The following is a 17,580-nucleotide window of genomic DNA, read 5'->3' on the forward strand; positions in this document are numbered from 1 at the left end:
TACAATTCGATATATGTACGAAAATTGACAGGACCCAAGATATTTGGGTTATAAACATGCATTTCAAGTTTCATCAAAATCAGATGAAAATTGTGACCTCCAGAGGGTCCACAACCCAGATACACAATTCGAACTCAACCATCGATAGGGTGTAACGGTGATATATTCAAACGTATTTTTAAATCGGATAAAAATTGTGACCTCTATAGGGCCCACAAGCTAATAATGACAATATACGTTAACATGAAAATGTGGGCGTATAAAAATGAATTTTGGAATCCCTGCTCAACATGTGGCATAAGAGACTTGGTAGTAGCGAAGATTTATTAAATGGTAACGTTTCGGGTTGTGATAGTACCCTTTTTCATATACCTTAATTGTGACTTGAATACATCACCAAACTTTGCGAGGTTGGGGACCTTAGTTTCATCGTCATGATAATTATCAAATTCATAACTATCAGATGAAATTGATAAATAATCTATTAAAAGGCTTGTATTTTATATCAAAAATCCCAGCACATTCATAAATGTAATTGATTGTGGGAACAAATTAAATATGTGTTTTAGAATTGCTTCCGCCGACCCTTGAATTAATAGAATAGATGAAAATTTCAGTGTAGATATTTGATTTTTATACAAAAGATCTGATTATAGTCAAAATGAAAAAAATAATCATTTGTATAGCAAGGAAAATATACAAATTACTCTTTATCAAGATAAACGATTGAATGATAAATAAAGTTCATTTTATGTAATAAAATGTGTGTATATTCAATTGTATGTCTAATACAAAGGAAAAATCAATATTAACCACAACAGGCAGAAATTGACCGGCAAGAATCAAATCTATTACCGAGGTCATGTCTGAAGTCAACAATTCAATTACCTATATGCTCCAAGACAGGGTTTATATATGCAATCATTTCTTTAAACTCTTGACTGCTTTACATCATACGATACAATAAGAGTTCTTCAGCAAGATGCTATTTATTATACAATAAATATGTTGGGATGATGTACTGAACACAATAAGCATGACAAAATATGTAAAACTTATCCATACAGTGACCAGCGGTTGCCTGGCCAGATACACCCACATTTTGCAAGAGATGGACAGAGAAGAAGCTATGGTCCTATATGCACGAATATCGAAAGGAACCAAGTTCTTTTGGATATAATATATATTTTAAGTTTGATCAAGATTGGATGAAAATTTCTAGAGGTCCACAGTCTTGGTACTACATACATTTACACTACTTGCGTACAAGTAGGAGCCATTTTGTCAAGCAGTTTTGATCCAATTTTCACAAGATTTGAACTCAATAATCATTAGTGTGTAATGGTCATATATTTAACCAGGTTTTTTAAATCAGATAAAAATTGTGACCTCTAAAGGTTCTACAAGCTAAAAAACGTGATTTTTTGTACAATTTAGGGGCCATAATCCTGGAAGTTACAGTCCGATATGCGCAAATATCAACAGGAATCATCAAAATCAATAATTTTGTCCATCAGTTTTGGTTGGATTTTTACAAAATTTGAATTTAACCTTTATTTTGGTGTAACAGTGATATATTTAAACAGTTTTTAATATTGAAAACAAATTGTGACTTCTAGAGGGTCCACAAGCTAAAAACAAACATTTTTCAAACAATCAGGGGCCATAATCCAGGAATTTACGTTCCAATATGCGTGATTATCAAGAGTAACCAAGATCTTCGTGATACAAACATAAATTTAAAGTTTCATCAAAATCGGATCAAAATTCTGACCTCTAGAGGGTCCATAACCTTGATATGACATACTTTTACACTATTTGCGTTCGAGGAGCGTCCATTTTGTTCGGCAGTTTCAGTTCAATTTTGACAAAATTCGACCTCAACCATATTTATGGTGCAAGGTGATATACTTGAACATTTTTTTTTTATGGGATAAAAATTGTGTCCTTTAGAGCGACAACAAGCTAAAAACATGAAGTTTCTTACAATCAGGGGCAATAATCCATCTCTGGGGTTTAACATCCACTAGACACAAACTAGGTCATTTTGGGACTAACACATGGTTCAACTTTATTTCAATAATTCGCATGTGCGTATGGATCTTTAGCAGTGAGAGGAAACTGGAGGACCAAGAGAAAACCCACAATGTTGGACAGGCGACCATGCCAGTTGACTCATTGACAGACCTTAAGATACAACGTTCACGCGCTAACCATTCAGCCAAAAATTACAGTGTGAACGACAAAAAAAAACAGAATTTTTATCAATTGCTACAAAGGTCCAGCAAATTTCAGCATCAGTCTGTGTATGATCATTCCCCAAAGTTTCAGTTATCTTGGTGGCTTTGCATAAAAGTCATGTTCCTTCCAAAATATACTCCTAGACGCCTCCGCGGCATTGGAGGCAAACTTGCATAAGTTGTGCAAAACTGTCAATTACTCGAACACATTCCTCTTTACTTGACCTTTGTAGGATTTAATAAAAATTTGATGGGTTCTGTTTTTTTGGGTCACCCTGTATATCTTTCAATATGTTATCACACATCAAAACAGAGCATATTGAAGATTTTGTATGGCATGAAGAAAAATCTCTAGAAAAATATGCTAACTTCCTTTTATAAATAGTTTGATCAAGAAGAAAGTTACTACTGATCTGCAGTACATTTCCTAATTTCTCCTTAATAGAATATGCCCTGCTACCTTTAGGCCATCTGCACTTCAATATAAAGAAATCTTAATCAAAACAATGTTGTACTTTTTACTAAAATTTCTGATGTTTTAGCTTTCATTACTTAGTATTATGGAAAAAATATTCACTTTCAAACCGAACAGTAAATAATATATAGTTATATCTATAGTTCTTTGAGTGTATTTCACATGCAATAATTAACGCATCTTTACAGATTAATGTCCTGAATACACTGTCATTTTCTTTCCAGGTTCCGAGTATCATTATTCTTTCTGAAACATCTGCCAAGAAAAATGGGAAAAGAAAGGAAGGAAGTGACAGCCTTATCTACCGTTGAATGCCACCAAACATGAAAATCATTATCCATTCTTTTGAGCTTTAATTAAGATTTCCCTTTAAACCTGAAGACGAAAGTGGCGGCACAAAAACATTGTGTCCTGTCTACTAACAAACATGTTTGAGGAAGGCACAAGTTCTCTATTACAATAAAAAGTACTTGTCTTTGACTGTTTTGAAAGATGACCTTTCCGTGCTATAGGGTTGCTATAATCCCATCAACAAAATGTCTTGCAGTGCAGATCAAACTTCTCTATTTGGAGTTTTTGCTATGAAATATTCATTATTGAACGTTCTTGCAATCATGTAACAAGTTGAAAGTGCTAACAAATTGAAGTGAGATCATTGATAAAAGCATTTTTAAACAAGTTATCTGAATATCGATGGAAAAATCTCCATGCAGAATTAGAGCAGACTCAATTGGTATTGATATCGATGGACAAAATCTAGCCTAAATAAATGAAATGAAAATGATGTTTATAATAAAAGAAATATGAAAAACATTATACACAAATGTCAACATAGCATTTTACCTTTTAAATTAACTAGGGTATGATAATTATGATTGGTATAATTATCTAGCAAATGTAACTGCTAATTGATTTTTGTAAAGTTTATTGTTATCGAGTTTATTCATGACATAAATAAAAGCATCAGACCGTTTTTATGTGCAGGCCATCTCTCATTTTGAACAATGCGAAATAAAAACACTAAGTAACTTTTATGTGTCAAGCAAGATAATTCATAACAAAAATAAACCATATGTTTCTATGTCCATGATAAATTATCAAACAACATCTGAAGCAAGTTCCTCATTTGTTATACTAATAATAACAGCTTCCACAACAAAAGACAAGTCTCAAAATCAAAGGCAGATGACTATTTCTACATGTTGTATCCTAAATCACAGACCTCCTTTATTTTTGTAAATTTTCTATTTAAAGAGATACTTTACTTAGACTATAGTTGATCCAGGAAAACTGCCCAATAAGCCATAGATAGAGCAAACAATGCATTTGTGAATAGACATTGTGAACTGCCAAAACAAAACTAATTAATTATTCATCATGGTTTTGATCATTGTTTTAATCAGTTGAATTTAATCTGCTGATTTTTCAGTACATATATTCCTTTTCTGGTATACAGCATCACTTTCTCTTTCCGATTTTGTTATGTCATTAGTCAATGATTTGAATATGAAGATTACAATGATTATCTAAGCTTAAATAAGTATGTGTTAATGTTTATTTCTAAAATTCATCAGACAAAGATTTGGTATGTGGTTGTTTTCTGATAAGCATAATCTGCACATAGATGGCCATTCCTGCTATAACAGTTCAAAAATAGATAATGCAAAATGAATATATTTAACATTTTCATTTAAATTACTTTATTCCAAGCCAAGCTATTACTGTTTGTAATTTTGACAAGATGTGTGCGTTGATTGTTTATATCACAACCATGGTACTGGTATATTCAAGACTTAGACTTGCTCCTCCATATTTAAATTAAATCATTAAATGGCTGAACTTTTTCTAATCTAGTTAAAAATCTCGAGCACCCGATGGCCTCAAGAGTCGATTATGGTCTTGTCATGTTAATAAATATCTAATAAATATTTTATAGAACAATCAAGGCCTAAAGAAAGACCTGCAATAGGCAAATCTTAAATTGGTAATAAAATAATGAAGTCACCCTTAGAGAAGGTGTCACCCTTCTTGATAAAAGTGAAACAAAACCATGCAACATCCAAAGTGGTCTTTACAACACAACCGTTTTGGATTGTTTCATCATACAGTTTCAATAATGTCAAAAGTCATGTAGATAAAGTCAACTATACTTTATGTTTATATAGAAACATCAAATGAAGAAAAAACATAATGAGAAAATAGAAGTATAACAAATTCATTATAAAATTCATTTTCCAAGATTAAATTTACAAAATAATTTTCTAAGTAGAGAATGAAATAGATATCTGCTGCAAATGGATAAAAGAACCCAAATATACTTTAAGTCATGTGATAACCTTAGTTTGTGTTCTCTTATGACATTTTTAAGAAAGGAAAATGTTATCTCTGAAACAAATATTGAAAACAATTTAATTAATTAATTATAATACTGCATTCAATCAAAATTAATTAACTATAATTCTAATTCAAATTCTTAACAGGAATTACTTTGTATGTAATTTTGTTACAAGTTTTGGTTTATTATAATATGGAGAATGTTTAACAAGTTTCAATGATAGGGGTAAAAATCAATAGACATTCACCCATAGACTGACATTAATTAGACTGATGTTTGTCAGGAGACTGCTGATTAGGGAATTAACATTACAACTAACTAATCAATAGTCACCATCTTATCTTACAACTCTAATTATGTATACAATCTACATAAAACTTTATCACTTTCACAAAAAAGCACATGCAATTTGAATATTGGTATACAAGCACTTACACATGAATCTCTCAGTAGTGTGGTGCACTTTGTCAAGAACATGTAAAAGGAAGGTGTATATGACATTTAACAGCATAATTATAGTGAAGCACTTGTATATTGTATAGCATATAATAAATAATCTCATTAGGATACAGATATGAACAGTGGATTCCAACATTAGCGTCTATAGAGTAAAGCCCTAGCACACAGTGCGTTTTAAATTTACAGGGAGATCAACAAATTAAATGGGGTATAATCATACATTCGAGGTACCAATTTAAATGAAAGAATACATCTCACTGAGTACAACATTGCCCATAACAGATGATTTGGGTCCTGAGATGGCTCAAACTGACACCCTAAATATGGACCCCAAAGGGCTTGTAAAAAGGTTGTATGCATACATTCCAGTACCAGTTGAAAATAATATTAAAAGAAAGTGTATATCACACAGAGTACAAAATTGCCCTTAACAGACAATTAGACCCATGGGATGGCCCAGACTGACACCGCAGAGCCGAAGGGGCCCAAAAATGGGGTATACTCATACATTCTAGGTACCAGTCAAAATCAATTTTAAATTAAAGAGTATATCTCACCGAGTACGAAATTGACCATGACAGATAATTTCGGCCCTGGGATGGCCCAGACTGACACCCTAAATATGAACCCCCAGGCCTTAAAGAAAGGTTATATTCATACATTTGAGGTACCAGTTGAAACTTATTTTAAATGAAAGAGTATATGCCGCTGAGTACGAAATTGGCCATATAGACGATTAGGTCCCTGGAATGGCCCAAGGGGGGGGGGGGGGTCTAAAATGGGTTAAACCCATACATTCTAGGTACTGATCAAAACCAATTATAAATGAAAGACCACATCTCCTCGGGTACGTGAAATTGCTCATAACAGATGTTTTTGGCCATGGGATGCTATATTCATTCATCCTAGGTACCAGTTGGAACTAATTTTAAATGAAATATTAAAGGACAATATTGGTGCCAGTCATTATTATCACATATGTGATAGAGCTGGTTAAACACATTCCAAATATAATTTTAACACAGAGATCATTGCTACGATAGTTAAAATCAATTTTAAATTAAAGTGTATATCTCACCGAGTACAAAATGGCCCATTACTGATGATTTTGGCCCTGGGATGGTCCAAACTGACACCCTAAATATTGTGCCCTCCCAATGTTTCAAAAAGGTTATACTGACAAGTTTTGAAACACCTTTTCCCCTTGATTCGCCTTGAATGTGAATGCAGGTGCAGTGTATGTCATATTTGGCTAGAGCAACAATCTCCATTCATGGAAGTATTTCCTAAGTAGGGTAACTTTAGGAAATCTGGCCTCACAAGACCATTTTGAGCACTCAGTTCACAAACATAATGACTGCATCAAGTTCAGTGTTGCAAGGAAACTTGGAGGATAGCGCTACACACTTGAATATGTTTACAGCTAATATGTCCTGTTGCAGTTTCATAAGAGATGGGACAGACATAACTGGCTGTTCCAGTGTGTGGAGATGTGATCCAAGTCTCACTGCAACACTTTAATATGAGGCAGTCAGTGTATTTATGAAGTGAGTCAGATTGGTCTTGAGTGGCCAGATTAAAACAAACTTTTGCCACCAACAGCCTAAGTTCAACCATTGAATGAATCATAGACATAAGCCCTGGGGGGTCATATTTAGTTTGTTGGTTTGGACCGCTCCAGGGCCGGAATCATCTGTTATGGGCAATTTTTTTACTCGGTGAGATGTACTCTTTCAAATTGGTTTTGACTGGTACCTTAAATGTATGAGTACACTTCATTTTGGCCCCCTTCGACTTTGGGGGTGTCAATCTGGGCCATCCCATGGGTCTAATCGTCTGTTATGGGCAATTTCGTACTCAGTGGGATATACTCTTTCATTTAAAATCATTTTCAACTGGTACCTCGAATGTATGAATATAACTCTTTTCAAGCCCTCTGGGGTTCATATTTTTTAGGGTGTCAGTTTGGGCCATCCCAGGGCCAAATTGCCTGTTATGGTCAATTTCGTACTCAGTGAGATGTACGCTTTCATTTAAAGTTGGTCTTGACTGGTACCTTGAATGTATGAATTTAACCCATTTTGGGGGTCATTCTAGGGGTCGACAGGGCCACACCCAGGGACTGGACGCCGGCAAACGCCCATTTCTGTATATCCCAGGTTAGTATGTAGATGCCTATATGGTCAGATATTGGTACCTTGTTCATCTAGGTTCTACCATCTGGGCTCCTGGTCTATTATGCCCAGACAACATCATTTCCCATTAAATTATAATGGGCAATTCTCGAATGTATGAATATAACCCTTCTCAAGCCATCTGGGGTCCATATTTTTTAGGGTGTCAGTTTGGGCCATCCCAGGGCCAAAATTGTCTGTTATCGTCAATTTCGTACTCGGTGAGATGTACTCTTTCATTTAAAATTGGTTTCGACCGGTACCTCGAATGTATGAATTTAACCCATTTTGGGGGTCATTCTAGGGGTCACCAGGGCCACACCCAGGGACTGGGCCCTGGCAGACACCCATTTCTGTACATCCCAGGTTTGTATGTAGATGCCTATATGGTCAGATATTGGTACCTTGTTTGCCTAGGTTCGACCCTCTGGTCTATTATGCCCAGACAACATCATTTCCCATTAAATTATAACTGTCTAGATATATTTCAAATGCACACCAACTAGTACATGGTGGATATCAGGTTTTGGCATGGTCCAAATAAAAAATTAATTATGATCCATTATACACAAGTGAAGCTAATGTCATTGCAATACTAGAACCAGTATCCATATCTATTCCTCCTTTAACCTTTGTTAAGTGAAGCTAGTGTCAATCTGTCATTACAAACTTGGGACTACTACATACAGTTGCACAGGGTTCCCGCGGCTTCGTCAAACATTTTTTCAAGGATAAATATACGTCAATTTCAAGGATTTTCAAGGACATTTTTTAGCCTAAAGTTACAATTTTTCATCTTAAAAATAACCAAAACATTACCAACTATCGTTATAATCTCATATTTAAAAGGAATTGAAGACATTTGAAACACAATTAAGGTTCTGAACTGAAATTCAAGGATATTTTCCTATTTCCGCGAAATTCAAGGATATTCAAGACCTTGAAAATGAAATTTTAAATTTAAGGATATTCAAGGATTTTCAAGGACCGCGGGAACCCTGTTGCAATTGCTAAATTTACAGGGTATCTTCATTATTCAAGTCATACAAGCCCCAACAATTCCATCTCTTCTCGGAGAAGAGAGAAAGACCTGGTACTAGCTTCTGTTGTGCACATTGATACAACAAAAGCCAAAATTGGTAATATTCCATGACATAAGATTTGTCAGGAGAGTCGTACTATAACATCTTGACCTAGTCCATTCTACTGGACTCCAAAACAAAAATGATCTGTTTGCTGATGGCTAAAAAAGTTATATCCAGTTTCATCTATCTCCTAGTTATCTCTACGTTAGGCCAGTGGACATTTCGGCCTAGGATATTTTGTCCTAGGACTTTTCGGCCACTTTTTTTTTAAAGAAAGGATGTTTCGGCATATTTTTCAACAGATTCATTTGTGGTAAAAATAAGTGCATCAAGTTGTAAGAAAGGTTGTGGATTGTAGCCAGTTGTCATGAACCAAGAACCATCTATGTTAAGTTCTTGTAGTATCTGGGGTTCTCTTGGTCTATGTTGGGCACAAACTCTTCTTAAAAGACGCTGGGAATTTGCATGTGTGAAAATCTGGTTTGACTTGTTGAGTGTTGACTTTGCTTTTCTTTTCATGTTTTGGGGTTGGATGGCCGAATGGTTAGCGTGTGTGCACTGTATCATAAGGTCTGTCATTGAGTCAACCGGCATGGTTTCAATTCCCCGGTTGTACATAACAAGGAGTAGGGTCCCCTGTCCAGCATCACTGGTTTTCTCTGGGCCGATATGTTCACAGGCTGAAACACATCCTAAGCCGAAACATCCATCCACCACAGAGATATATTTTAATTTTGAGCAAAATCGGATAAAAGAGTCCAAAACTTTGGTATTGCATACTTTTATACTATTTACGTAAAGGAGCTGTCATTGTTTCAGTCCGATTTTCACAAAATTAAAACTCAACCGTCATTAGCAAAATCGGATAAAAGAGTCCAAAACTTTGGTATTGCATACATTTATACTGTTTCACTCCGATTTTCACGAAATTAAAACTCAACCGTCATTAGAGATAATATTGATATACCAGATGTTATACACTATTTGCGTACGAAAGGCGACCATTTTGTCTGTCAGTTTTGGTCTGATTTTTACGAAATTTGAACTCAGCCAAAATTAGGATGTAACGGTGATATATTCAAACGTTTTTTCAAATGGGATAATAATTGTGACCTCTAGAGAGACCTCAAGCTAAAAACGCGAGATCTTAGGGAGATAATCCTATATTTCAAGTTTCGTTGAAATCGAATAAGAATTGTGACCTGTAGAGTGTCCACAAACAATTGTGGACGGATGGACAGGGGCGACGACAATATACGTCCACATGAAAATGTGGGCATATAAAAATGAATAGGGACTATTGAACTCTGTGAATGATGTGGTCAAATCAAAAGTGTGATAACCTCTTTCACTTAAAGAACCATAAAACCTCATTCATTTCATTTTAATGACAATGAAGATAAAACAGAATAAAATATGGAGATTTGACTGATACAATCATATCAAGTTCATATAAAATGTAGTTTATCATTGAATTGATATTACCGTTACCTCAATGGCCTGTAATTCACAGAGTAGAGATTTCCTGATAATACTTTTTGCCATGAATAATGAAATAGATTTCCCAGCTTGCATTTTTATGCTTTTCAGCAACTATCATACTAATTGGAATGTTTGAGCTGTCAACTGATAGTGCACCATCCAAAATTAAATGCAGAGATCCATGAACACAAACATTGTTGTTATGAAGGTTTTTTTCATTTTTCAAGATACTGACAATAATGACAATCAAAATCTTAGTATTCGACTAAGATATGATATGATAAGCCTCATAATTTCAATTCTTCAAACCGGGACATAGCTAATCAGTAGGGTATGTCTTTGTCACTATCACTGAAGACCTATTCAATCAAACCTATGTAAATTGCTATTATATATATCTTTGTAAAGCACAAATGAGCACATTTATGTGGCAGTTATGCCCTATAGAAATGTGTATAATAATAGTAAAATTTTACATAATAGTAGTAATAGGTGGATAGATGTCAAAGTATGTTTAAACTTCTGGAACACGCTATGCACACTCCACTGATAAAATCTACTTACCACAAACAGTGAAATCCTGAATAATCTTACAAGCCACTCCAGTATATAAATGTATTTTTAAAGAACAAAATATTTTTCTATTTCTTAAAAGGTACAGTAACTATTATGGTATTACAAGTGAGAACAGTAATTCTTACTTGCCTAAGGGCCTAGGATTAGTTTTCAAACCATGATTCAAGTGATATCTGAGATTCCAGCTCGGTGTAAAGACACACTCCTTTAATAAGACCAATTTATATCTGTTCCATAACTGCAAGATTATACTGTATTTGTCATTTTGCATTTCATGGACTTGGAATTTGACTGACCCTTATATTCAATTTTACATTTTATTAAACAACAGGTATAGTTATTTAGCCATCTATATAACTGAACATTATGAGAAAAAAAAATCAGAAATTTTCCAATCTTGTGGCAATCAGTTCTTATGAATAGTCAGTTTCCAACTCATATCCTCTCACAGTCTCATATAACAACTCTTCTTCATCAAAGGAATTATCAGTCAGCTGAAAATCGTCAATGTAGCTTTTAATGCTCTCTACTCCTGTCTGAACAATAACTTATATCCTTTTTTGTGTCACTTCCTGAATCTTCAAATCAGATTTCCTTGTTAAAAATATATTTGGAATTGTTTATCTAACTCTACCATATACCCGGTATGTAAGATCTGTGGATGTCCTTATTGCCAAAATCAACCATGCCAGCAAGTTGGAGAGATCTTTGTCTTTTATCGCATTCATGAAGTCATAATCTGCAAATCATCTTCAAATTTTACAATCTGAAATTTTGGTTAGGGTTTTAGTTTACAAAGAAAAAATCTTTCGATGTTTTAAAATATTCACTCAACAACTCTTTTTACAGATTTATGATTGAAAGGTGGGGAAACTTTAAATCATGATTTTGGGTGGGGTCAAATCACTGATTTGTCTTAGAATCATAAATTTAAATCTAAACATTCTAAATTATTATCTAAATCTAAATGTTCTAGATTATTATCTAAAAATCTAAATTATTATGTAAATATTATTATCTAAATGTTTTCATGTATCACAATGAAAATGTCAATAGGGGTAAATTGGACATCATGCCAAAAATGATAAATACATTTATGTCATATCATATTCATTTTCTATTAATAACACACTTAAGAACAAAATCAGCTTTTACATGACCGAGCTTATATCCTCTCAAGTGACCATTTTGCCAGGCAACTTAAACAGCTTATGATAAAATAATCCAACGTCTAATGATTATGATAACTGTTAGAAGCAAACTACTTGTATCGACAAGTGACATTTACTGGTTTAACGTCTATAATCAGAACTGTTCACTAATAATGACCATAAACTAGTTATAAAATATTTCCTCCAAATGAATGAAGATACTGAAAAGATTGGCGGTGCAAGAGGTTACTTATTTCTTTTTTTTTATCAACAGTTGCCAATAATTAAACATGTGGCATATACCATAACAATATCGTTCTCTCCTCATGCAACCATCAATGAAGTTAGCCAAAAGGCATGAAAAGTAAGAGAAGGCAGTCAGGATAGGTGACTGTGTGAAAGTCAATATTTTATTGAGAGAAAGCAGGCATTTGGAATATCAGAAGACTGGCGGAGTTGATTCAATGTGGTCGAGCTGACAAGTGTCATACTAATCATTCTTCTCTCCTTGATTCATATTGGAGCAATTAAGTCGAGGAACAGAACGAATTCAAATTCATTCATTGACGAAAACTTCTACATTGAAAGTAATTTTTTCAGACGCATGAAGGATGAGAAAAAGGCTGTGGAAACTTCCTGTATTTACTGATCTGGTGCGAATTTATTGATGAGGATTAGAAAATGATATAGTATTAACAAACAGTGTCCAGGAATAGAAGCTAATTATTGGGACACAGTTTATGTGTATAAGACGGAAATAATAAAATATCCTGTATATATCGATTCGACGTGCAGTAGTTCATTATAAATAATTCAATTAAAGTCTGTAATCAAGCTATCTGTTGTATGAAGTACTAAATTTTTATTAACAAGACAAGTGATATATTTATCGTGATTACAAATATACAATAAATACAGCTCAATGCCTCACTGTTACAGTAGTGAACAGTTGACATTATGCAGAGAGAATGAGCTAAAACAAGAGTTTTTTATATGACTTCCCCCCAATGGATAATATTGATTCAGCACATTTATAATTGAAGACAGTTAAGTAAAGAAGAAGTGTGAAACTTTCAATTCCTCATTACACTAACTGTAGGAAAAGCCAAAGCTAACTGTGATGAAATACTTTCATAGCCAATGTTCGTTGATATTGACCAGACATCTTCGGTGAAAAAGCTCAGCTTGTTTGCTACCGGAGAGGATTTTAATTTTACCTTTAAGTGGTGTGGAAGAAAGCCAGTGATCAAGAATTTAGAAACCTTATATGATGACATGGTATTGATTAGTGGTTTTAAACAATCACCTGTGTTAGGAAGTTACGAGAGACAGACATAAAGCTGTTTGACAATTGATGTGGAATTAATGTTTTAACATATACATATGTCTCACAATTGGCAGGTGTTGAATATTTTAAAACAAACAAGTAGAAGAAGATTGGTAATTACCAACATATTGTCTGACAAATCCCCAAGGGATTGGAGAAAAAAATTGGTTCTAGCTTCCAGGATTTTATGATTTGTCGTTTGTATAATTTGTGTGTAACAAGATTGGTTTCATCCAAGTTACCTTACTATCTTCGAGATAAGAATTCATGGAAAGTTCTGAATGGTTTCCTTGATGTTTATATCCATCATACGATCAAATTCGTTATGGTTACTCTTAAATATTTTACAAAGTGGAATGGGATTTAGTTTACGATATTTCATTTCAACTGGAGTTCACGACATGGCCTGAGAAACAACTGCGCTGCGGAAATCTGGTTAACTCTAAAACTGACTATAACACCATGTTATTTTTGGATGTGAAGTGCTGGGATATCAAACATTATCAAATAGAAATATTATTAGTCTTCCAAGTTATCTTCATTTCTGTAGTTGCTGGTAAGTGTTCCTAAATATATTTTTAGTATTATTTCTTTTAAACTCAAAGCTCTAATTACCCTTTTCTTTGAGAAGTTTCTCAGGTTTTTTATGTCAAGGAGTGTTGATTTGTGTGTCTTAACCAAGCATATCGTATTATAGATACTAGTATTCTATACCGTAAAAGTCAACATCACTTCTCTTTTTGACTTCTTTGCGTCTTAAAACAGCTAAAAAGGCAAATCAATGATTTCGTATAACAGAAAATTCAGTTAAATAGCCCACATTTAAGCACAATTTACAAGCAAGAGAAATTACATGGTCTTACCTAGAAATGCTGTACTCAACAAACTAAATAAGAAATGTGGAACTTTGATTTTGATACATTAAAGGAAAAAATCCATGTCCTAATGTTTTAGATATGCATTAAGTAATGTCTGTAAGGTAATGAGGTGAAATGTGCTTGAAGCGTATTTGATTTTAATTGAAGTGCTTAAAGTGACAAATGTCAGAATGGGATTATCAATCCAATCTCGGAATAAAAAAAGAAACAACACAACCAATGACGAATCTGGATTGTAGATGTGGGGAAAGTGGATGCATGTTTAATTCTAATCCTTGTGTGCTTGAATAAAAACTATATTGGCATAATTACAAATAACTTTAATTAATCAACTTAATCATAAAATAGATAATGGGTTTAATTATACATAATCTTTATTCAGATGGTTTTGAATCATTAAAGAGGAATTAGAGCTTCCATCAAAATGTAACTGTTAATTAATATCACGTAATATATTCAAAATAACCCTAGTCTTAAAAATATAAAAACTGGCATACAACATTGTTTAGAGGCGTCTTCTGAACTTTTGCGAGAGAGAAAAAAATGAAATGAAATGGGGTTTAACGTCCTACTGTTCTGCTCCATAGAGAGAGAAATAAGGTTTAAACTATACTATTCAAAAAAAGTAGGGGATATTTGATTTTTAAGTGTTATTAAAGTCACCTAATGAAACTGACGAAGAAACAAATGACAAAATGAAATGAAGTTCACATTCATCGATTTATTCCAAATGATCGTTAGACTAAGTAAGGCACAGACTGACCATTATAAGGGTAAAATGATACCCGGGGTCAAACAGCAAAGTTACCACAGCATCACAACCAAGTCAGTAACGGGTAAATCCTCCTCTGTTTGCCAAACAAGCATTGATCCGACGTGGCATACTCCTAATGAGACGTCTAAGGTCATTTTGGTCCAGATTGTCCCATTCCTGTTGCAACGCAGCAGCAAGTTCTTGGACATTGGCAGGACGTTGACGTAACCTCTGTCCAAGCATGTCCCAGACATGCTCGATGGGGGAGAGGTCGGGACTCAGTGCTGGCCAAGGTAATGTGGTGATGTTCTGTTGTTGGAGGTAACCTGTAACGATCCTGGCCCTGTGACATCTTGCGTTGTCATCCTGGAAGATGAAACGGCCGCCATGACGTCGTTCGAACGGCACAACATGGACTGCCAAGATGTTGGCCCGGTAGTACTGGCCTGTAACCCGCCCTGCAACAACATGTAAAGCCGTTCTTCCAGCAACAGTGATGCCTCCCCACACCATAACAGAACCATCCCCAAATCGATCATGTCTGATGACGTTAACGTCTTGGAAGCGCTCGTTTCGACGACGCCACACCCTCCTACGTCTGTCCAAAAAAAAACCAGTGAACCTTGACTCATCTGAAAACATCACATTGCTCCAGCGTCGATTATCCCAGTGTTGACGATCCCTACACCAACGACGTCTTGCCTGAATGTGATGATCTCTCAAACAAGGGATCACGCGAGGACGTCGGGCGCGAAGGTGACCCCTATGCAGTCGATTCCGAATCGTCTGGCCACTCACTCTCACACCAGTGTCTGTTTGAAGACAAGCGCTGATCTGATTTGCTGTGATGACACGATTTCTCAAGGCCAAGGTACGGTTAAATCGATCCTGGGCTTGAGTTGTCGCCCTTGGTCGACCTGAGCGTGGTCTGTCCTGTACAGATTGTGTATCACGGTATCTGGACCATAGCCTGCTTATGACAGACTGAGAAACATTCATCGTCCGCGCCAGAACCGCCTGTGTTGTGCCGATCTGTAGCATGCCAAGGGCACGTAACCTTTCATTTTGGGTAAGCCGACGCATATCAAAATTTGTTTTCTGGTCACTAAAACACTCAACGACAGATGTATGATCGAAAAAGCATATCTTACACCCCACTTATAAACTTTTGAAAATGTTATTGACTTAAATGTTCACCACTCATATTGAACCTTTACACGTCTACATCTCAGTGACGGATTTGTAAGTTGGTCTCAAATTTTGTACATAATTTAACTGTATAGTCAAATAGGGAACTGAAAACTATTTTTCTAACCACCAGTGAATATCTCCAAAGTTTTAATGCTTCTTTAAGTGGCAGCTAAGAAGGATTTTGGGGGGATTTATATAGCTTGTCTGTTCTAGCCTGAAGTAATTTTTATTGGATTTACATTTGGTCTAGTGATTTGGTGGGAATAAAAGCCCATGAATATCTCATCTAGAAATTACCTGTACATGTTAAATACACCTAAACTCAGGGGGATAATGTTTCTCTTGGGAAATTAGCCATATGATTTTCGCCTCTATATAACAATATGGAATATACAATTAACATATTATTCTCAAATTGATGTTGTCAATATCATACACTACATTTCTACATAAACCACCTGATTTTTGCATATATACATATTAGACAATATGAACAATAGAATTAACATATTATTTTCAACCTGACCTAATATATAAGTACAATGTTGTCAACATCACATGCTACATTTCTATGTAATCATGGAAAACAACTGTTTTGTGGTTTCTTAAAGTGATGTCTGGCCTCAGTATGTGTATTCATTCCCTCCACACTTATATTATATCACTCAGAGTTGCATATATAAATCAACAATAAAATATCCATATTTGTAATAAAGACAGTAATCAATAGCTCACCTTACAATGATCTTTACATCATAAACTTGTATCATTTACTTCCAACGGATGCACTTCGTAATTTGTGTATAGAGGAATGTCAAGACTGTACAGATTTAGTAGAAAAAGCTGATATTACATTAGAAAAACATTTATTATACATGCATACAGAACCATACACCAGGAGGACATTATTCATGTTATTCATAGTCTGTATACAAAATATAAAACATTCAGATCTGACATCCATATTTTTATATACAAAGCACACTTTCAAGGTCTTAAATCCAGTTAGTTCAAAGGAGGAATGTGGTTTAACATCTCATTAACACAAATTACTTACTTTGGTCATTTCTGTGGTTAGGTGTGCAATGCATAGCAAAGTTTGTGTTCCAACTGTCAATTGTTTCTGTGCATGACAGCAAGTATATGGATGGACCTTGGGGTTTTTTTTCCTATCAAATCCAATGGGCAAACTTTTCTACCATCCCCACCTGACTGGTTGGAACCTAGTTTGAAGTTTCCAAAGCTTCTTCTCATCCATTATACTCTCCCAGATGAACTAGAAGAAGACTGGATGGAAACATTCCATTTCCCCGCACACAAAGCAGGCAAACACGAATGTCATTTTTCTATTTTCTATTTATAGTCTATCTCTCTATCCTTTTTACCCCTCTTGCTTGGCCATTTTTGTTCATTTTTTGGTTTAGAATTAAGAATACTGTTTGAACTGACATTT

The 17,580-nt window shown here is 34.8% G+C and overlaps 1 protein-coding gene and 1 long non-coding RNA gene across 8 annotated transcripts in view; one reads left to right on the forward strand and one right to left on the reverse strand.

Annotated features, from left to right (window-relative positions):
* The window catches only part of LOC126818731 (uncharacterized), a 192,131-nt gene that overhangs the window by 146,841 nt on the left and 27,710 nt on the right, over positions 1-17,580 (reverse strand). The gene's annotated exons all lie outside the window — the stretch shown is intronic.
* The window catches only part of LOC126818726 (zwei Ig domain protein zig-8), a 76,281-nt gene continuing 71,585 nt past the window's right edge, over positions 12,885-17,580 (forward strand). For both annotated transcript variants that reach the window (XM_050546266.2, XM_050546268.2), the window contains exon 1: positions 12,885-13,860. In XM_050546266.2, the coding sequence (XP_050402223.2) occupies positions 13,767-13,860 (94 nt within the window). In that variant the 5' untranslated portion in view covers positions 12,885-13,766. The remainder of the gene's footprint in view (positions 13,861-17,580) is intronic.

Source organism: Patella vulgata, chromosome 4, assembly GCF_932274485.2.
Source record: "Patella vulgata chromosome 4, xgPatVulg1.2, whole genome shotgun sequence".
NCBI lineage: Eukaryota > Metazoa > Mollusca > Gastropoda > Patellidae > Patella > Patella vulgata.